This window comes from Seriola aureovittata, chromosome 22 (genome assembly GCF_021018895.1).
Source record: "Seriola aureovittata isolate HTS-2021-v1 ecotype China chromosome 22, ASM2101889v1, whole genome shotgun sequence".
Taxonomy (NCBI): Eukaryota; Metazoa; Chordata; class Actinopteri; order Carangiformes; family Carangidae; genus Seriola; species Seriola aureovittata.
Genome location: NC_079385.1, coordinates 13,106,609 through 13,124,445, shown reverse-complemented (window position 1 = coordinate 13,124,445; position 17,837 = coordinate 13,106,609). Strand labels below are relative to the sequence as shown.

The following is a 17,837-nucleotide window of genomic DNA, read 5'->3' as shown; positions in this document are numbered from 1 at the left end:
TAATAAATGGTACAAACAGATAAATAAATACAAGCAAGAGTGTAAAGATTACATGAAACAAAGGAGTAACATAATTCAAAAAGTCCATGATTTATCTGACAACAACAAACTGGTTAAAGTCTGGTTTAAACATGGACTGCCAATACAATATGTAATACTTCATCAGATTGTGCAAACTACCTTTATCTTTCGAGCAGCATCTTAATGTGATAGCTCGACATCACAACAAATACATAGAACACCTAAAGTGCATGTGTGAATGAAAGTGCAACAAAAGATCTGAGTTAAAAGGCATAAAAAGAACGTGAATGATTCATGAATCTATCTGCGTATGTGAGATAATCTTCTGTAATTCACGTGACAATGTAACAAGAAGCTTTTACGTTCTGTCAACTTTACAATCGGTCCAATGATTCATCAGCGTTCCCCACATGGGTTGTTGACTGTGTATGAACAGTATAATTGCATAGAGTATATTGTTGCAAAATAATAGTGGTGCACTCACCTGACCAGGCTCGCCCTTTTGTCCCTGTTCACCCTGCAGTTATTATGAAACATCATGTCAGTAAGCTCTTAAACTCAAGCACAGTGTCATTCACTTGAGCAGATTTTAACGATGCACATAAAAACTAATGCAGAAGTTTATTATAACCTTCACTCCTTGAAGTCCATCTCTTCCAGAACCCCCCTGAAAAGCAACACATGTATGTCACTTTGGACAACAGCCACATGAATGAATGTGATGTAAATGTATTGTGTACATTTTTTAACAATTGTAAGTCATACTGACACAACAGTAGGAAAATACACACATTTGAAAAGATAAACACATACCAGAGATGGTCCTGGTAATCCTGGTTTACCTTCCGGACCCTGTGGAGGGAGACATATATTGATCAACTAACTGTTATATTATATATTATTTCATTATTGATGAATGAAATGCAAATTATTTTCTTTATTAAATGCGCAATCGTTTCATTGCTTTGTCTGTGAAACATCTTCAAGTGTCCAGTCCAGTCCAAATCACAAAGATATTCAAATTACTATTATACAAAACAGAGAAAACCTGTAAATTGTCACATTTGAAAAGATGGAACAACAGAAAATCTGACATTTTTGCTTCAAAAAAGACTTTAACAAGTAACTGATTATCACAGGAAATGTGTAAAGCTTCCAGAATTACAGCAACCAGCATCTTATGTTTATTGCCTTTGATATTCTATGTGATACTTTGTGGTATTGCACTATTATTGAAGGTATTCATGATCAGTTTGCCTCTGAACTTGCTGTATTTACAGTATGTTTGTGACGTGTCGAACAAGTGATAGACTACTCACTCTGGGTCCAGGCAGACCGGTTTCTCCTCTCAAACCAGGCTGACCAGGCTCTCCTGATTCACCCTGAAGGGAAGGAGAGGAGAGGAATTGTAATTCACAAATAATTAAAAAAAAAAAATGGAATAAAATAGAGCATATTGCATGTTATTCCTTATGTTACCTTAATCACTCTGGTCAGTATATTGTTGTCTGCAACAATCTGGGGGGGACAAAATAAAAAATCCAAAGTTAACTTTTCACTTTTAGCTGATTGAGAACAGACATGAATTTTCTAAAGTCTTATGGGAGAGTGATGGTTTTTTTTCTTCTTTCTTTATGATGGTTGTTACAACCTCTTTCAAACCTGGATGAACTGATGAGAATCTGTCAAAAATTATAATAAAGATTTGTTTACTTGTGTTCCTGGAGGTCCAGGTTTTCCCTTTGTCACAACAACGACACGATCAAAGGAAGAGCACAAGAAAACACAGTTAAAATCTAAAATGTCACAGCGCTACTGACAATCCATATTTGCAACACAAAGAAAAAATTAGTGGGGGCACTGAGGGGTGGCACACACTAAAAGCCAAAGTTAATTAGTGAATACACTGAAACAAAAACCACAGGAGGATAGCAGGTTGTGAAGACGTGACATGTTGACTGACACAGAAGAATGATCAGAAGGCATTCAGCCAGGAGAAACAATAAACATGCTTATCAATGAGAAGGATGGTGGATACAAACATACTTGATCTCCTTTGTCGCCTTTCTTTCCATCAGTACCCTTCAAAAAAAAAAAAAAAAAAAAGACATCTTAAGTCATGCAATTTAAACTGAATTATTGCAGAGATTTATGGTTAAATCCATGCTACAAAACATACTGATTCCCTACATACATATTTACTATATGTTTAGCAGTAAGATTATGTTTGGTTCAATAGAGAAATAACCTGCACACAGAACAAAGTGCAACAGGTTGTTGAAGTCCATCTCTTTCAGGGTGTAGGTTTATTTAAAAAAAACTTACTGACAGCCCAGGCTTTCCGGTATCTCCTTTCTCTCCTGGGTCCCCTGGTCGTCCTGGTAACCCCAGTGGACCCTGATCAACCATAAGAAGGAAATTGAAAAGAGCATACACTGTGACTTTGCATTAGTATTACACAGCAGATACAAAAATAAACATTCAGAATTAAATGCTGCAGTGAAAATGTGTGTATAATTGCTGTAGCTTGATTGCTGCTCAGCAGGAGTCCTGGCAGACAGTGGAGCCTGTAAATTTTGGTTTAACTATAAGATGAGAAGGAGACTACCAGCATTCTTCAGTGTAATAGTTCTCAAACTGAAACTCAGATTGGAAATGACAGGGACTGAACATGCAGTATTTATAAAACTAATAAATCAGAAACACAGTGAGAATATAACTCATATCACTAATGGTATATTGAGTGGTAGTGAAGACATCAGTGCAAACGTTTTGCTTTTTTTATATATATAGATTATTTTACATTTTTATTTTTTATATTTTTTTTTTATTTTTGAAAAAAACTAAAGACATACCCTAATTCCTCTATCACCAGGCTCTCCAGGTGGTCCTAAGTCACCCTGCAAAAGAAAACACACTTTTACTATTTAAAGTTCGTATTCAATGTTGGACTGTAATAATTAAAAATGATTGTTCATCCATCTTACCCCACAAGAAACATGTTTAAACATGCTGACTGTACCTTAAATCCTTGGTCTCCTTTAGTTCCAGGGTCGCCCTACAGAGGAAGCCAATAGTAACTGTCACCAATATTTCAATGCAAACATTTAGCTATCTGTGCAAATGTATACAACTTATATCTGGAAACAGGACTAGCATGCGCTCTAAACTGGCATTTTCCTGAGCTTTTATCTATATATGTTTTAAACCATAATATAAGCTTTTTTCTGATGTGATAGATTCCAAATAAACCAAAAGAAAAGAAATATATTGCAAATATATTGCAAATCTGAATTGTGCTGTATCCTACAGGGATAACTTGTATCGTTACTGTAGCAACCACTCAGGATTTACTTACATCTTTACCTCTTAATCCTGGTTCTCCAGGATTGCCGGGTAACCCAATATTCCCTTTGTCACCTTTAGAGCCATCATGCCCCTGGACAAACAAATTGGTATCGTAATATAAACAACTTCAGTAAAAGTCTGTATTTGAGGATTTTTAATGACTGCAGCGGAAGCTTGTAGAGGACTTTCACTAAAATACAATGACACGTCCTTTACATAACAAACTTTTTTTGGTGGCAGCAGCAAAAGCTGTGCTAATGTGTTGGCTATCACTTGCCCATTTACACATTCAGTGAACATGGAGCAATATTAGCATTTCTTTGGAGTGGTGTTTGTGGCCACCTGATAAATATTAGCCTGGTATTCACTCTTATCTTAGCTCTGTTTTGCCCTCCACTGATTTCTGAGGGAAATGTCTGGCTTTCAGGCTGCTCCACTGTTCAATAGCTGGTTGCTAACTTTGTCTGTCTGCTGGGTAGGTATTGTACAGTGGGTTTCTAATGCTTTTTTGCTGAAATCAGTTTCTAGGACTGGAAAGAGGTTGACGAGAGCATTGAGTATGAACCAAAACAGAAAAGGTCCAAAAACGAAAACTCTGTAGAGCTGAGGGAAAATCAGGCGATAATTCTCTGGCTTCCTCATTACTAGTGACCACTTTCACGCTGCACATAGTCATTTAGCCCATTGTTAATGTGAATATATTGATGAGAGCAGCTTTAGTTTTCACTTACCTTTGGTCCTGGTTTTCCAGACAAACCAACATTTCCCTGTGAATGATAAAACATAAATATACGAGTAATCAACAGCTGTTCTCCATTTCACTATTATAGCAAGCAACAAGTTAAAGTGTTAAATGTGTGATTATACTTTTCAGGTGACTCACCCTCTCGCCATTCTCTCCTTTCGGTCCCTGCTGTCCTGGAATCCCAAAACCCGGACTGCCCTGCACACATCAAAGCAAATTGTATCTATAGATATGATTCTTTTACTTTTAAAGGCTGTTTGCTATATTCTTACATCAGTGATTCACAAATGACAAAACGCAGCATTTCTCACTATTAACCTTTTCTCCTTTGTCTCCTCGTTCACCTTTTATTCCCTGGGGGCCTGTGGGGCCAACTGGACCGATGTCTCCCTGACAGAAAGAAAATATACACATGCACAGAAAATCAATCAGTGATTCTGGTCACCATGTCAAATTATCACAACAGTTTCAAAACAAATCTCTCTTTACTTTAAATGGCACCCGGGGGACTTAGATTAAAGAGGTCCCATTCAATGAAGCATACAGTCCCACTGCAAAAGCTAATGAGAGAAAATCTCAATTGTGTTTGATAAGCAGACCCAGAGGACTGACTCTGAGTGTGCAAGAATACCTCCAACAATTAATTAACTATGTTTCAACAGAATAAAACAAGAGAATCACTTCCCTCTGGCAGTGTGAAGTATTTTACGCCATTTAAGATAAATTACAATTTAGACACACATGACTAAATTTAACAAGGTGAAACAGCAGCCTAATAGTGTCACTTGTTTCAAAAACTTCTGAGAGAAAATTTCGTCGAGCAGCTCGGTGGCAAACAGAGAAGACCACTGCACACTGTTGTAAGTTTTAATTATAATATTTTGTGGAGGCACAGCTCCTCTGGATATAGAGATAATCTTACTGGTTGAGTTAAACCTCAGTAGGAGGATCAAAAATAAAAAAAACACAAATCCAGAGCTCATAGCCACCTGGAACCTGCATCACTATATATATCCTGAAAGTTATTTTGACTGGTAAAAATGCACAAATACTGTATTTATTTTGAATCAACTTTGTAGTTGCTCAGGTTGTAAAGAGACCTGCATGTATCAACATTTTTACAAAGTACAAAAATGTAATTGTTGATAGCCAGGTGAAATCAAATTTTCAATAAATGAAGTTCAAAACTCAAGTTTTAATCCAACATCCAACAAGAAGTCTTTCAAGAGCTCAATAAAATGTAAATTTGAAAATTCACATTCACGTGGCAACTGGGCAAACTCCAGCTGCAGATGAAGATCAGGTGATGTGATCAAAAGCTAAAACAAAGCCATTAAATTAAGCTGTTTTGTCAACTGCTGTTTCCGAGGTCATGCATGGACTTGAGTTAAGTTTTTAAGGCATAAATAGTTTAAACAGGAATAATTATCATCAGATGTTCAGCTTTGGTTATTTCCTATGAAAGATTTCTGTGTTGACCTTTTGTGTTTTCCTTTAATTTGCAGATGAAAATTGCAGAGTAAAACACAATTGAAGAATGTGGATCTGTTATACAGCTCAGAGTGTACGTAAATATTAACAGTACACACCGTCACACAAAAACCTTTTCCTGGATAAAATGTTTAAATGTGGAAAAAAGTTAAAAAACTACCTTTGGTTACTTACCCTGGCACCCTTTTTTCCAGTTGGACCAAGTATCTGTTGTGATGGGAAAAAGAGGACTGATTGCTGAGTATCAAGTGATTCCATTTATAGAGATTAAATAACTGAAACAGTTTTCTTACACCCTTGGCAGGATCTCCAGGAACTCCTCTTGGACCCTCGTCTCCTTTTAACCCCAGTGGCCCTGTGAGTCCCTGGAAAAATCAATGTTTATGTAAAATATTTCAGATATCTGTATTACCATTTCTGTTGTGATTGATAATGATCATCTATTATAGCCTCTTATGGCTTGTAAGATATCAAAACTTCCAAAATCACCATCACACTATGCTGTCTTCTGTACACTGATACTTAATTTGCTGTTGTCTTCAAAGCTAAACTTTTTGAACTGAAATAATGAAAACTGTATAACAAAGGACAGGAAGATGGTTCTCATGACGCATTTTTTGTGATAATCTCCTCCAAGGGACTATGCTGTCTGAAATTAAAAATCAGTGAAGCGGGAAAAAATGGCCCATTTGCTAAAGACACCCACTGAGGCTTGACAATTTTGGCTCACAATCGTGTGTAATCACAACCATCTCTGATAGAACCTAATCTTGAGAACCCAGAACAAAATGGCTGCCTCATTTGAATATTTATCAATCTAAACGTCTGTGTGGAGACATTAGACAGTTATTAGATAGTGTATCTCTGGCTTTTCCAGCTGGTTGTCAGAGCTGGTCCCACATAAATATAATGCATCTGCCACAGGCTTTCTTTCGTAATCAAATTAGAAAGTGTATTTCAATATGCACAGGTGAGTCAGTGGAAGCAGTTGTGCAGGCAATATACATATTTTTGTGGGGAATATTTTGTCTCAGCAGCTCAAGTGGCAAAAGTGTGTATATGTGAGTATTATCAACTTAGGCCACACTATAAGATGTCATCCTCACTCACTGTGGGTCCTTGTGGTCCTGTTGGTCCCATCTCTCCTCGATCTCCCTAAAGGAAAAAAGAAAACGTCTTTGTTAATTTAACACTCACATACATAAAAACATTCATATAAACACATTGTTACTTCATTGTGACGACAAACATTTATTAATCTGAGTTTTGGCTGAATCAAAAAAATGTATCTCTTCATCATAATAATCATAAGGCAAATATTTTCATCCTAATGACATAAGAGACATGACATGGACATGTGTGTCGGGTGAACTCACCTTGTCCCCTTGCTCCCCTTTGATTCCCTTCTTTCCCTGCAGGCACAAATAAATCACTGCGTCTGAATCCTTTCATCGCTGACTTTTACACAATAGTCACCCTTAGTGAAATTGGTGTGGCTTCACATCGTTAGACTAAGCTGTAATTAATTCCTATGCATTTGGGGGTATAATAATCAGAAACTCGTTGCTAGCTATTGAACTGGAGATAATGATAAAGTGCACACCCGAGGTCCGATGATTCCTTGGATACCCTGTTCTCCACGATCACCCTTAAAAGATGAATTGCATAACAATATTTTTATAGGTTTTTTTTTCATTTAGACAAAAACATGTCACATTCAGTGAACAGACTAATTTATGCTGAAATTCATTTTTTGGTACCTTTGGGCCAACTGGTCCAGTTAAGCCAATATTTCCCTGCAAAACAAAATGTAACACAATCACCTCAGTTAACTGTAGAAGCATAAACAGACATATACAAATTTAGCCTCCCTTTTATTGTCAATGGAAGATTTCCAAAATTAACTACTGTTGCCATCACAGCCTCTAATCCTGGTTCTCTGAAATCAAGCCGTGGCTTTATTTTCATTACTGAGCTTTATTTTTATTACTCTTAATAAAATGATAATATCCCTGTATTTGTGACTGATTTTTCCCTTTAAAGTTCATGATGATGTACCTTCTGTCCTGGCTCGCCACGAGGACCCTGAATGCCTTGTATGCCAATTCCTTCGTCACCCTGCAAAAAATACATTTATTAGACCAAATATATACAGTACAGTACATTATACAGTCTTTTTCATGTTCATGTATTATAGTAGACGAGTCGAGTGCAAAAGTTACCTTCTCTCCCTTCTGACCTGGTAATCCTGGTACCCCATCTATGCCAATGGGACCAGGCAAACCTGCAATACCCTACAGGAGTTTGCATATGTGTGTGTATGTCACGGTTTTTTGTGTGAGAAACAGCAACAAAAAAACAAAGACGAGAGAAAAACAAAAATATGCAAATTATTTTTTCAGAAGACAGACATGCTTTGGCACAAATATTCAACTATTCACTTACGTCTTTTCCTGGCTCTCCATTGTCTCCTTTTACGCCCTGCTTCCCACGTAAACCCTTTTGAAAATAATGAAAGCTTCATCAGATATAAAATGAAATGAAATGCATAATATATGACTAAATAACTGATTCTGAGGCTTAAAAATAGTCCAATATGCAAGAAGACACTGTATATTACTGTACTGTGTAGAGTCAATACAAGGAATTAATTCCTTAAAAGTAATAAACTGATACAAAACAACCTTCACACTTACTTTTGCTCCTGACTCTCCAGGGTCTCCCTATAAAGTGCAACACAGTTACACAAAAAGGTTAGGTTGACATTATATGATGTAATATGACACCATGGTATCATGAAGCAATAAAATATAAGAAAATTACAATATGATATAGGGGTGAGGCTCAAATATAAGAATTTTCATAATCGATAATTACACGACATAGCTAGTATAAATGGTGAAATGTCACTTTGCTGTTTGAAGTGTTCAAAGTTTGTACATTGTGCTACTTTTCTGTTTCATTTGAATGTTACCTTGACAGATATTCCTGGTGACCCTGGAGGTCCTGGCTGGCCAGGCAGGCCTGGAGCTCCATTAACGCCTGGTACACCAGGAGGTCCCTGGGGACCCTGTAACGCGCATTTAATAATGTTTAATATTGCCCAAAAGGTTACAGTTGAAAATCTCCTTTTGTATGTTTTTTAAGTACTCACTGAAGAACCTGGCTCGCCTTTTCGTCCAGGGACAAAATTTGCGTCCGTGCCAGCTATAACATATCCAGGCTCTCCCTGTTAAAACACAAAGAAATGTCTAACAGGGATACACATCTAACTGTTCTTTGCAACTGTGCCATAAACAGACAGCAGTCTACAGGCACATTAGATGCTGAGGTTAGGTTTGACTTACTCTCTCTCCTCTTTGTCCCTTTGGACCAGTGAGTCCAGGAAGACCCTGCCATGGAAAGAGATGCGAAAAGTGATTATTAAACTAATATATGTATTAACTATTCAGAACAATTCAGAATACTGATACTGATACTCAAAAGGTTTCAGCTGTCTTTTCATGTGACCTTTTCCTGAAATTTGGATGAATATTGACATTTATATATCTAGTCTTTGCGTAAACATTTTGATGGTACACTGAAGAAAGGCAGAGGGAAAAATGGAAACTGTCACTTAGGTACAAAGGTACTTAGTCACATTCAAAGACATGATATCAGGATAATATGAAAAGCTGTCATTAGCCAGCTTAGCCAGCATAATGATCCAAGTGACGCTTTACTTTTATAAATGTATATATGCTCTTATGATCTTACCATGTCACCTGGGATGCCTGGCGAGCCCTGAAAAAAAAAGACAAATATTTTCAAAATAAAATTTAAATGAAATAAACTGTAACCATATCAGAGTAAAGTTTTGTTTTTTCTGAATTTAGCTACCCGCTGGCCGGCAGAACCTGGGGGTCCAGTTCTCCCTGGTCGTCCAGGCAACCCAGGAACACCATCTGTTCCCGGAGGACCCTGTCAAATTAAAGCATTACAGTCTGAGCTGGAAAATAAAATAACAGACATACATAGCAAAGCCACACTGACCCACACAGTCACAGCAGGGTTATGAGATTGGTTACAGTAAAAACGAAGAAAGTAATTACAAGAGTAATTTGATATACTGGAACTACAAAGACAGAAATTGTGTGTTAACATTTTCTGTCACTGATTCAAGGGATGAATAACAGTAAACTGATCGTAGGTCACCTTATTTCACCAATTTATACATTTTTTCTCCATCTGTAAATGCGAAAATGGAACAGCCAACTCTGCAAATCTGCTTTCTTAATCAAATTCATTGAAAAGCTGATACGTCACACCACACACCCAGCGCACTTTAGCTAGATCTCCAAACCTCTCTTCACATGTGACAAAGCCAACATGGAGCAGAGATTTGTTTCAGCGTTGTGATGATGCAGTTGCCTTGTCTATATTTATAAATTAATTCTAGGATCGCTTTCATTTCATGACATTATATGACACCGGGTAACTGTGAGCTGTTGTGTCATTAGCTGTAGCATAACTGCATATTTAACAGGGTTTTTGATATGGTCAAGTGTTATGCTTATCTCTTCTGTTTTGATGCGTCTGACATAAGATTATATCAAAATGCATTTTAAATATATGTCACCTTGCTTTTAATGTGGTAAAACTTTATTCAAATGTATAATAAGAACATAGAAATGAACAAATCAGCCCCCTTGGTCCATCCCTGTGAATGACTGAATGAACACTGGGTGAGTTTGAAACTTTAAAGCAGAGCACAACTTAAATATACCTGCTTCAAACTATACTGGCTTATTATCGCTCCATCTTAGTTCATTTTTGCTTGTATGCTACATATTTTAGCGCTGGTGATTATTGATGCTGATGGTAATGCTGATAATGATAATGTGTAGTGCATAATGTGTGTCTGTTTGTGTGTGTATGTTCTTACCCTCTCTCCTTTCTCTCCCTTGGAAGAAGTGAAAGGATCATACTGTCCAGGGCTTTGCCTAAACCTCTATATATAATATACAAAACAGACCGTTAAAATTAAACGTTAAATTAATACTTAAGTTATAAAAAAAACAAAAAAACAATGCAAGGCAGGGAGAGGACAGTGGACATCTAACAAACCATTAGGCTATGACTTTAATAGATGTCACATACCAGACCTCCAAGACCAAGGCCATCTCCCTGAAAGAAAGAGTACGATTATACAAAATAAAGAGCACTGCTTTTACAAATTTAATCTTAAACATGTTTTAATTAACTCACCCTTTCACCTTTCTGGCCCTGGGAACACAAATAATGAACAAAATGAATAGCTGATCATCAGCGGGTAGAAGATGTCATTAATCATCCAGCAGATATGTCAAAAGTTCAGATTAATGTTAGCAGCCACCAGTGAAGTTTAAACCAGGATGAAAATAAAGGAAATAAAGAAAAGACACATTATGCTGTTTTTAAGTGGCAAAAAAGCAACAACAATATGTGTGTCTCTGATTTTATCTCTGAAGTACCAACCTTTACACACTGGGAGGGACAAGGACCCTGAGGCTTAAGCAGCTCCTCTGGGTCTTCAGTCGGAGTGTCTAACTGAGCAAACTGAAAGTGGAAATAAGGAAAGGGGAATGCATTATGGACTGGTCAACTGACATGATATAGACCCACAGTAGCAGAGAAGGCTGCTTAATAAAGCTGCTTTGATTTGAGCTGCAGTCACACCCTCCACTGCTCTCTCATCAAAACTGCTGAAGTGTTTCCTCCTACTGAGTCTTGGTGTGTGGATTAAAACAGTGAATGCATTTATATTGATGTAATACCTGATACCGATACACACCTAACTCTCTCCACAGGTGGTTTGGGCGCAATACATCGACTACGTTTCCTTTACATGTGTAACGTTAATGAGTATTTGATTATAGCCCATCACCTCAAACCCTCTAGGGTTGTTTTCAATTGCATGTATGAATCTGAGTTGCAGTTTGAAATGTCTACCAAACAAGTCTGAACAATAACATCTCAATGGAATAAGAAAGAAAATAATGGCATAGAAATTAGTTTTTCTCTGTGTTTGTCTTACGTCATCATGTAGTTTGAACTCAGAGAGGAGTTCCTCACTACAGATGCTATTGATAAATTCTCTCTCTATGGAAGGAAAGTCATCGAATGTCGGTGAGAAGAATATATTCTTGTAGCTGGTGGGAGCTGCTATTTTATTCAGCTCATCTGCGTCTGCATTAGAAACTCCAACTGCCAAGACACTGACACCTACAGAGAGACAGATTCAAAACATGATAATCGAGCGTATACAACATTGCTCCGCTATATCCATTCAGACAATTTTTTGATACAGTAAAAGTCATCATCAGCAATTCTATGGAGGCTTTACAATAACTTTGCTGACCTAGAGCTCGCGCAACTCTAGAGGGTGGCACCACATTATCCTGGGCCCGGCCATCTGTAATCAGGACCAGAACATGGGGCACATCCTGCCTCATCCCCAGAGACTCCTGAAACAGTTCCTGCAGAACGTAGCTGATGCCTTTTCCTGGGGAGATACAAAAGAAGAGCTGAAACAATTATTCGATAAATCAATTAGTCTATCAATTATTTTTATTACGGATTATTTGTTTAAGTAATTGTTTAATGGTGTGGATGCAGCTTCTCAAATGTGGGGATTTGCAGCTTTTTTCTGTTCTTTCCTCCTCTTCTTAGATTTATCTTGTTAACTGCTGATCATGCTGATCATAAATTTGTAAATATCTTTATCGAAAAGTACTGATTGACATTTTCTTTTAAATAAGTCGGAAAATTATGCATTTTTCTGTCCACCACTATGACAATTGTTAGAGGCATTTGTTAGAAGCAGTACGCACATTTGTGAGCGCCACTAACCTGTTTTGGTGTTGCCGCCTCCATAACGTAGTGCTCTGAGTGCCCTGAGCACAGAGTTTCTCTCTTTGAAGTCACTCAGACGGAATTCAATCCGAGGCTCATCACTGTAATGAACCACAGCTATCTGAGAGGAAATTGATGGGAAAAAATACACATCACCACATCATCATCACAGCGGATTTAAAATTGAATGTGGTGAAACTTGTAATCCTTTTTTTTTAATTCATATCCATCCTTCTTAGACATTCTATACATCATGAGATGCAATTTGCACATTGTGCCTTGCTTGTCCTTTCTGCGAGTGTTTGACTAAAACGATGCCAAGTTGGTGAAAAAAATGCACATTATGTTCCTGCTAATGGTACTGATCTGCATAGTACACTCACTAGAGCAGTTTGTTACCTTGCAGGCATCTATTATCATTTAAAATCACTGTAATCCGTTCCAATTTGCAATTGTCCTGCCACTCTAAACAATCTAAGAGCCAAAGATAATAAAGTATATATCTCAAGCCATATCTTCACCACATTATTAAGCTACTATGAGAGAATACAAAGAAAGTTTTCACTGAGAAAGACTAACCTGTGTGCCCTGAGGACCAATGACAGGGAAATAAGTGACCACCCGGAATATGAAGTCTTTCATCTTGATGAAGTTATTAGGGCCAATGCTGGAGGACTCATCCACTAAGAATACTATGTCGGCTATGGTCTTACCACACACTGACAAAACACAAAAACACAAATCATAAACACACATATTAACCACTTAATGTGCATAAGGCAATGCCTTGCTTCATCATATAAAGCAATGTAGATGAACAATATCTACTGCTTAAACCATGAGCCAGCTGGTCAACTGTCTAAAATACCTGGCCGTGGTAGAGCTGTTGTCTCTGGACTGAATGTGGTTGATCGAAGGGAGGTGAATGCTGCTTCTTTGGCTTTGGTGACACTCGGCTGAGCTGGAGGCTTCTTGGGGATTATGGTTTGAATTGGTGGCACAGCAATGGGGTGCCGGGTGGTCCTGGTGGCTGTGTGAGCGATGGTAGTCTTGCTGATGGAGGCAGTCTGTGAGGCAGTTGTGATATGAGGGGAACGGGGGGCCACTGTGGCTGGAACAGACTGGACTGTTACCACCTGAGGATCCTGTCCCACTGAGATGCACAGAGCCATAAAATTACTGATTAAAAAAACAGTAAATAAAGTTATAAAGGTTCCTGAAAGGAAACAGTCATTGCTGCAGCAACAAATGTCATATATTACAAAAAATAAGAAAAGAAAAAAGTAGTTTAAGGAATAAATCCACACCTAATTGTAGCTTTTCATAAGTAGCCTACATCACTAAATTTGCGTGTAAGGTCTTTCCTAACTTCTTTGTAACTACTAGCTAGTAGGGTTGTCACGATACCAAATATCTGTTTCGATACCGATACCAATATGTATTTCGATACTTTTCGATACTTTTTGTAAAAAATATTTCATTATATTATGGATTGCCTTAATGGGTTATTTAAATATTTAAAGAATGTCATTTAATTTTTAAAAATATATTTTTTAATGTATTTATTAACCATGGACATGTTTTAGCTCTCTGTATGCAGGCTACTGTAAGTTTACTACTGGGCTGGGAGGGGCTTTGTACTTCTTTCATTGACATTACAGTGCAGTGGAACTGGTGAACAACATTATCACCTGTCGTTCTTGACTGAAGTCTCGGAACAAGTCCGCATGGTTGTCCTTTGAATGTTTCGACAGGTTTGAAGTGTTGCATGCTTTTGCGAGACACACTTTGTAGCATCGCTTGCACTGAGGTGTTTCTGGGTTCAGTGGCTCGCCTTTATCGTTCGGTTTGAACCCGAAATATTTCCACACCGTACTTCGGGCCCCCATTTTGACCACAAGTACGGGATTTTCTGCAGCTGCCATCTCTATCTACGGTATTTTCTTCAACCCGCTCCGTCTAAGACGCGACTTGTCGTTTCTCTCTCCTCCTCAGTCTAAACATGCGAGTCATACGTCACACTCGCTGGCCTCGCTGTGCTTAAAGAGACAGGCTCCAATTTACCAATTCATTTGCATTCAATAAAATGAAATAAAAGTACCGTTTGTTTTTAAATGCTGGTATAGTACCGTTTTCAAAACTCTAGTATCGCGGTACTATACTGGTACCGGTATACCGTGCAACCCTACTAGCTAGTTTCTAGTAAAACCAATAATACCAGTATAACGAGTCCGTGATTATATTAAACTTAACTACCTATCAAATGTAGGTAGGTTATTATCTTTTTAAATATATGTATGCATATACAGAGAAATGTGCATTTTCATGCAGTTAAGAATGAAAGGGAAATATCTGATTATGCTAAACTAGCCAACAATGTTTAGCTACATTAGCATTAACGTTATTAGCGTAATATTTTGTAAATTAAGGTAAATTTCAATAATTGAAAACTTTTCAATTTTTCATCATTGTTAAACAGCATTTTGAGTTTGAGTTTAGTTGATGGTCACATATATGACCATATTTCATAATAACATTACTTACTGGTTAAACGGATTAAAATATCACCAAGCTAATGTCAGCTACGCCACAGATACATCTGGCAGTTAAACTAGCTAATCTTAAATGTCGACGGTTAGCATATTGTAGCATGTAAAACCGGGATTCATGGATGTTTCAGAGATATAATCAAAGCATTGAAGTGACATCTTACATATTCTTTGATACACAGTGCTTATAGGTCCCTCCACTTCTCCATACAAAGGTCTGATGGTGAAAATATACGTTCTGCCATACAGGAGATCACTGATCTTATACGAAGTGAAACCAGGACCCAGGGTCTCTGTTTTAGTCTCCAATACTGAAATGACACACAAAGAAGTTGCAGGGAATTAATTGTAAGTTGAATCAAGATGCCAGGAATATTAAATAGGAAAACACGCCTCCCTGTTAAAATACAGCTTAGTCAACAGTAATGAATAGAAACAGTGATTTTCAAATTAACAAGGTTCTGTCACACAATGATGTGTCATACAAATGATCAGATTAAAGACCAAACTATGTCAAGTTGTGGCTCACTGGGAATGGATCAAGTAATTATGACATGTCTGGACATTTATGAAGAAATGTTGTGTGAGAAGTGTTAAGATGTTCTGTGTACTGAATTTCAAAGTGACACTAATAACCATTTAATCTTTCCAAACTAGCACTGGAACTGTACTGTGTACTGTACTACTGTGTCATTGTACTGACATCACAGACATTTCCCAGTAAAGGAAATGTGAGCTTGTAAAAACTCTGCATGAATGATAACACATGAATATTAATATTGTGAATGTTTTTTTAATCTTTCCCTTTTCAACAAAATTGTGCTTATGTTGTGACTCAATACACATTGCAATAACATGTTTCATGCTACTGCCACTTCAAACCCTGGGGGGCCCATTACAGTCACAATGTAGTTGGAATTTATTGAAATTAATATTGATTTTAAAAAAACAAAAAAACAATACCACTTTAAATAAAACAGTGCTCATGACTGGGCTCAATACACAACACAATTAAATTTACACAGTATGGGAATTAAACTATTTGACTTACAATTGCATAAATGTTAATGTAATGCGAAATTAAGGGTAAAACATTGTGGTTTACCACTGACCTGAGATGTGCCTCCAGGAGAGAAGGTAACCAGAGACTCCTGCCACTCGTGTCCAGTTCAGAACAGTGCTGCTGTCTGTTGTGTTCAGAGCAGCAAAGCCGTTCACTTTCGGAAGATCCACTGAAACACACACACACACACACACACACACACACACACACACACACACACACACACACACACACACACACACACAAACCAAAAACAGACAAAAAAACCCCACATGAATAATGGAAAAAGGGCCATAATTCAAATCAACATTATTGCTTTTGCTATATATCCTGCAACATTTCAATCTAAGGTTTGATAAATGTTTATATACAATTGTTATTACAATATTCATGGATACTAGTGATGCACTGTTCCAGCTCTTTCTCTCCCAATACTGATATCTCAAGGATATCAGCATACAGTGATCTTTTTTCCCCCCAACTTTCAAATCTGTGTACAAAACTGTGTGCTGCTAAAAAATTGAGTATGTAGCTTACTGTAACCAAGCAAAAATATAAAGGAAATACTGACACATTTTATAATGATGCTGATGAAGAAACTGTTTTTATTGTGGGTCCTTTTCATTTGATTGATAGATACCCAATCTGCTTAATAACGTAAAGAAAATGAAATCTGATGCAGAAAAGATAAAGGTGAAGATATCATTGGAGAAAAATATTCTTACAGAATTTTAAAACTGCACTGAAGAGTTTTTTTTTTTTTGCTTTCCCTCCCCTGAGTTATAGAAGCTCTGAATCTGCTCAAGGTTATTTTAACAGAGTGAAAACTATGGAGGCTTACCAGAGTCTCCAAGTTTGGTCTCAATGTCAGCTATATGCGTAAAGAGTATTTTACAGGATGGTGAACTTTGACAAATGATATGATCATCATAAACCTTTATCTATTTTCTCGGGGATACATTGAACTTTCTGCAGGCAGTGGGGCAGTGGTCCCTTATTCCCTGGTCAATATTTAAGGGGGCAAACTTTTCATTACTTCAAGAGAAGAGTTATCAGTAATATTTAAAACACTTATAGTACTAATTTGTATAACATTTAAATGTATAAATGTCTCCCTGAAAACCTCTGACTGCGAACACACGCCTCATACTGTTCCTCACTGTTGGGGCAGGCAGGACTCACAGGTGCGTGCAGTGACCAGAACTGGGCTGCCCTCCCTGTTGGCCACCATAGAGGCCACCTGGATCTTATAAGCTGAGCTCTCCTGCAGGTTGCGGATGGTGAAGGTGGTGGAGGCAGCAGATACCACGTGGGACTTCTCATCACCCCCTAGAGCAGAGAATAATAAAATCCAGCATGTAGAAGATAATGAGTGTGTGGAACAACAATGCTGTGTACTCATTTACGATTGAAACTCTCACACAATGAGCCACAAAAGTCTAAACAGTGATTTTTTAAGAGCTAAAAGTAAATTCCCATTATACAAAATGGTAGTAACAAGTTACTTTAATTGAAAAATGATGCTAATATCCATGAAATGTTTAATATTCTTAGTCAGTGGAATTAAGTATTATGTTATTAGTCAGAGATTATTTGTATTTGTTGAAGTGGAGCTATATAAAGTCACTACTCATTTATGTAGGTTTTTTTTTGTTAGGCATTGAATTAACATATAAATGGTTACAACTGTCCACTTATCAGGTTTTAGCTTTAAACTCCAATCAGAACCGAGCATGGGAACAAAACG

The 17,837-nt window shown here is 37.4% G+C and overlaps 1 protein-coding gene across 5 annotated transcripts in view; it reads right to left on the bottom strand.

Moving 5' to 3' along the window:
* Positions 1 to 17,837, bottom strand: part of col7a1l (collagen type VII alpha 1-like) — a 55,347-nt gene that overhangs the window by 23,573 nt on the left and 13,937 nt on the right. For all 5 annotated transcript variants that reach the window (XM_056367947.1, XM_056367949.1, XM_056367950.1 and 2 more), the window contains exons 17-57: positions 17,273 to 17,419; positions 16,140 to 16,259; positions 15,192 to 15,338; positions 13,347 to 13,631; positions 13,058 to 13,197; positions 12,476 to 12,599; positions 11,985 to 12,128; positions 11,661 to 11,848; positions 11,102 to 11,182; positions 10,853 to 10,870; positions 10,745 to 10,771; positions 10,530 to 10,595; positions 9,485 to 9,565; positions 9,362 to 9,388; positions 8,953 to 8,997; positions 8,760 to 8,834; positions 8,580 to 8,675; positions 8,302 to 8,328; positions 8,051 to 8,104; positions 7,828 to 7,899; positions 7,664 to 7,723; positions 7,366 to 7,401; positions 7,209 to 7,253; positions 6,982 to 7,017; positions 6,716 to 6,760; positions 5,899 to 5,970; positions 5,780 to 5,812; positions 4,433 to 4,504; positions 4,253 to 4,312; positions 4,101 to 4,136; positions 3,380 to 3,460; positions 3,044 to 3,079; positions 2,877 to 2,921; positions 2,347 to 2,418; positions 2,068 to 2,103; positions 1,735 to 1,761; positions 1,501 to 1,539; positions 1,341 to 1,403; positions 835 to 873; positions 653 to 688; positions 506 to 538 (exon numbers count right to left, since the gene is read on the bottom strand). In XM_056367947.1, coding sequence (XP_056223922.1) covers positions 506 to 538; positions 653 to 688; positions 835 to 873; positions 1,341 to 1,403; positions 1,501 to 1,539; positions 1,735 to 1,761; positions 2,068 to 2,103; positions 2,347 to 2,418; positions 2,877 to 2,921; positions 3,044 to 3,079; positions 3,380 to 3,460; positions 4,101 to 4,136; positions 4,253 to 4,312; positions 4,433 to 4,504; positions 5,780 to 5,812; positions 5,899 to 5,970; positions 6,716 to 6,760; positions 6,982 to 7,017; positions 7,209 to 7,253; positions 7,366 to 7,401; positions 7,664 to 7,723; positions 7,828 to 7,899; positions 8,051 to 8,104; positions 8,302 to 8,328; positions 8,580 to 8,675; positions 8,760 to 8,834; positions 8,953 to 8,997; positions 9,362 to 9,388; positions 9,485 to 9,565; positions 10,530 to 10,595; positions 10,745 to 10,771; positions 10,853 to 10,870; positions 11,102 to 11,182; positions 11,661 to 11,848; positions 11,985 to 12,128; positions 12,476 to 12,599; positions 13,058 to 13,197; positions 13,347 to 13,631; positions 15,192 to 15,338; positions 16,140 to 16,259; positions 17,273 to 17,419 — 2,966 coding nt within the window. The remainder of the gene's footprint in view (positions 1 to 505; positions 539 to 652; positions 689 to 834; positions 874 to 1,340; positions 1,404 to 1,500; positions 1,540 to 1,734; positions 1,762 to 2,067; positions 2,104 to 2,346; positions 2,419 to 2,876; positions 2,922 to 3,043; positions 3,080 to 3,379; positions 3,461 to 4,100; positions 4,137 to 4,252; positions 4,313 to 4,432; positions 4,505 to 5,779; positions 5,813 to 5,898; positions 5,971 to 6,715; positions 6,761 to 6,981; positions 7,018 to 7,208; positions 7,254 to 7,365; positions 7,402 to 7,663; positions 7,724 to 7,827; positions 7,900 to 8,050; positions 8,105 to 8,301; positions 8,329 to 8,579; positions 8,676 to 8,759; positions 8,835 to 8,952; positions 8,998 to 9,361; positions 9,389 to 9,484; positions 9,566 to 10,529; positions 10,596 to 10,744; positions 10,772 to 10,852; positions 10,871 to 11,101; positions 11,183 to 11,660; positions 11,849 to 11,984; positions 12,129 to 12,475; positions 12,600 to 13,057; positions 13,198 to 13,346; positions 13,632 to 15,191; positions 15,339 to 16,139; positions 16,260 to 17,272; positions 17,420 to 17,837) is intronic.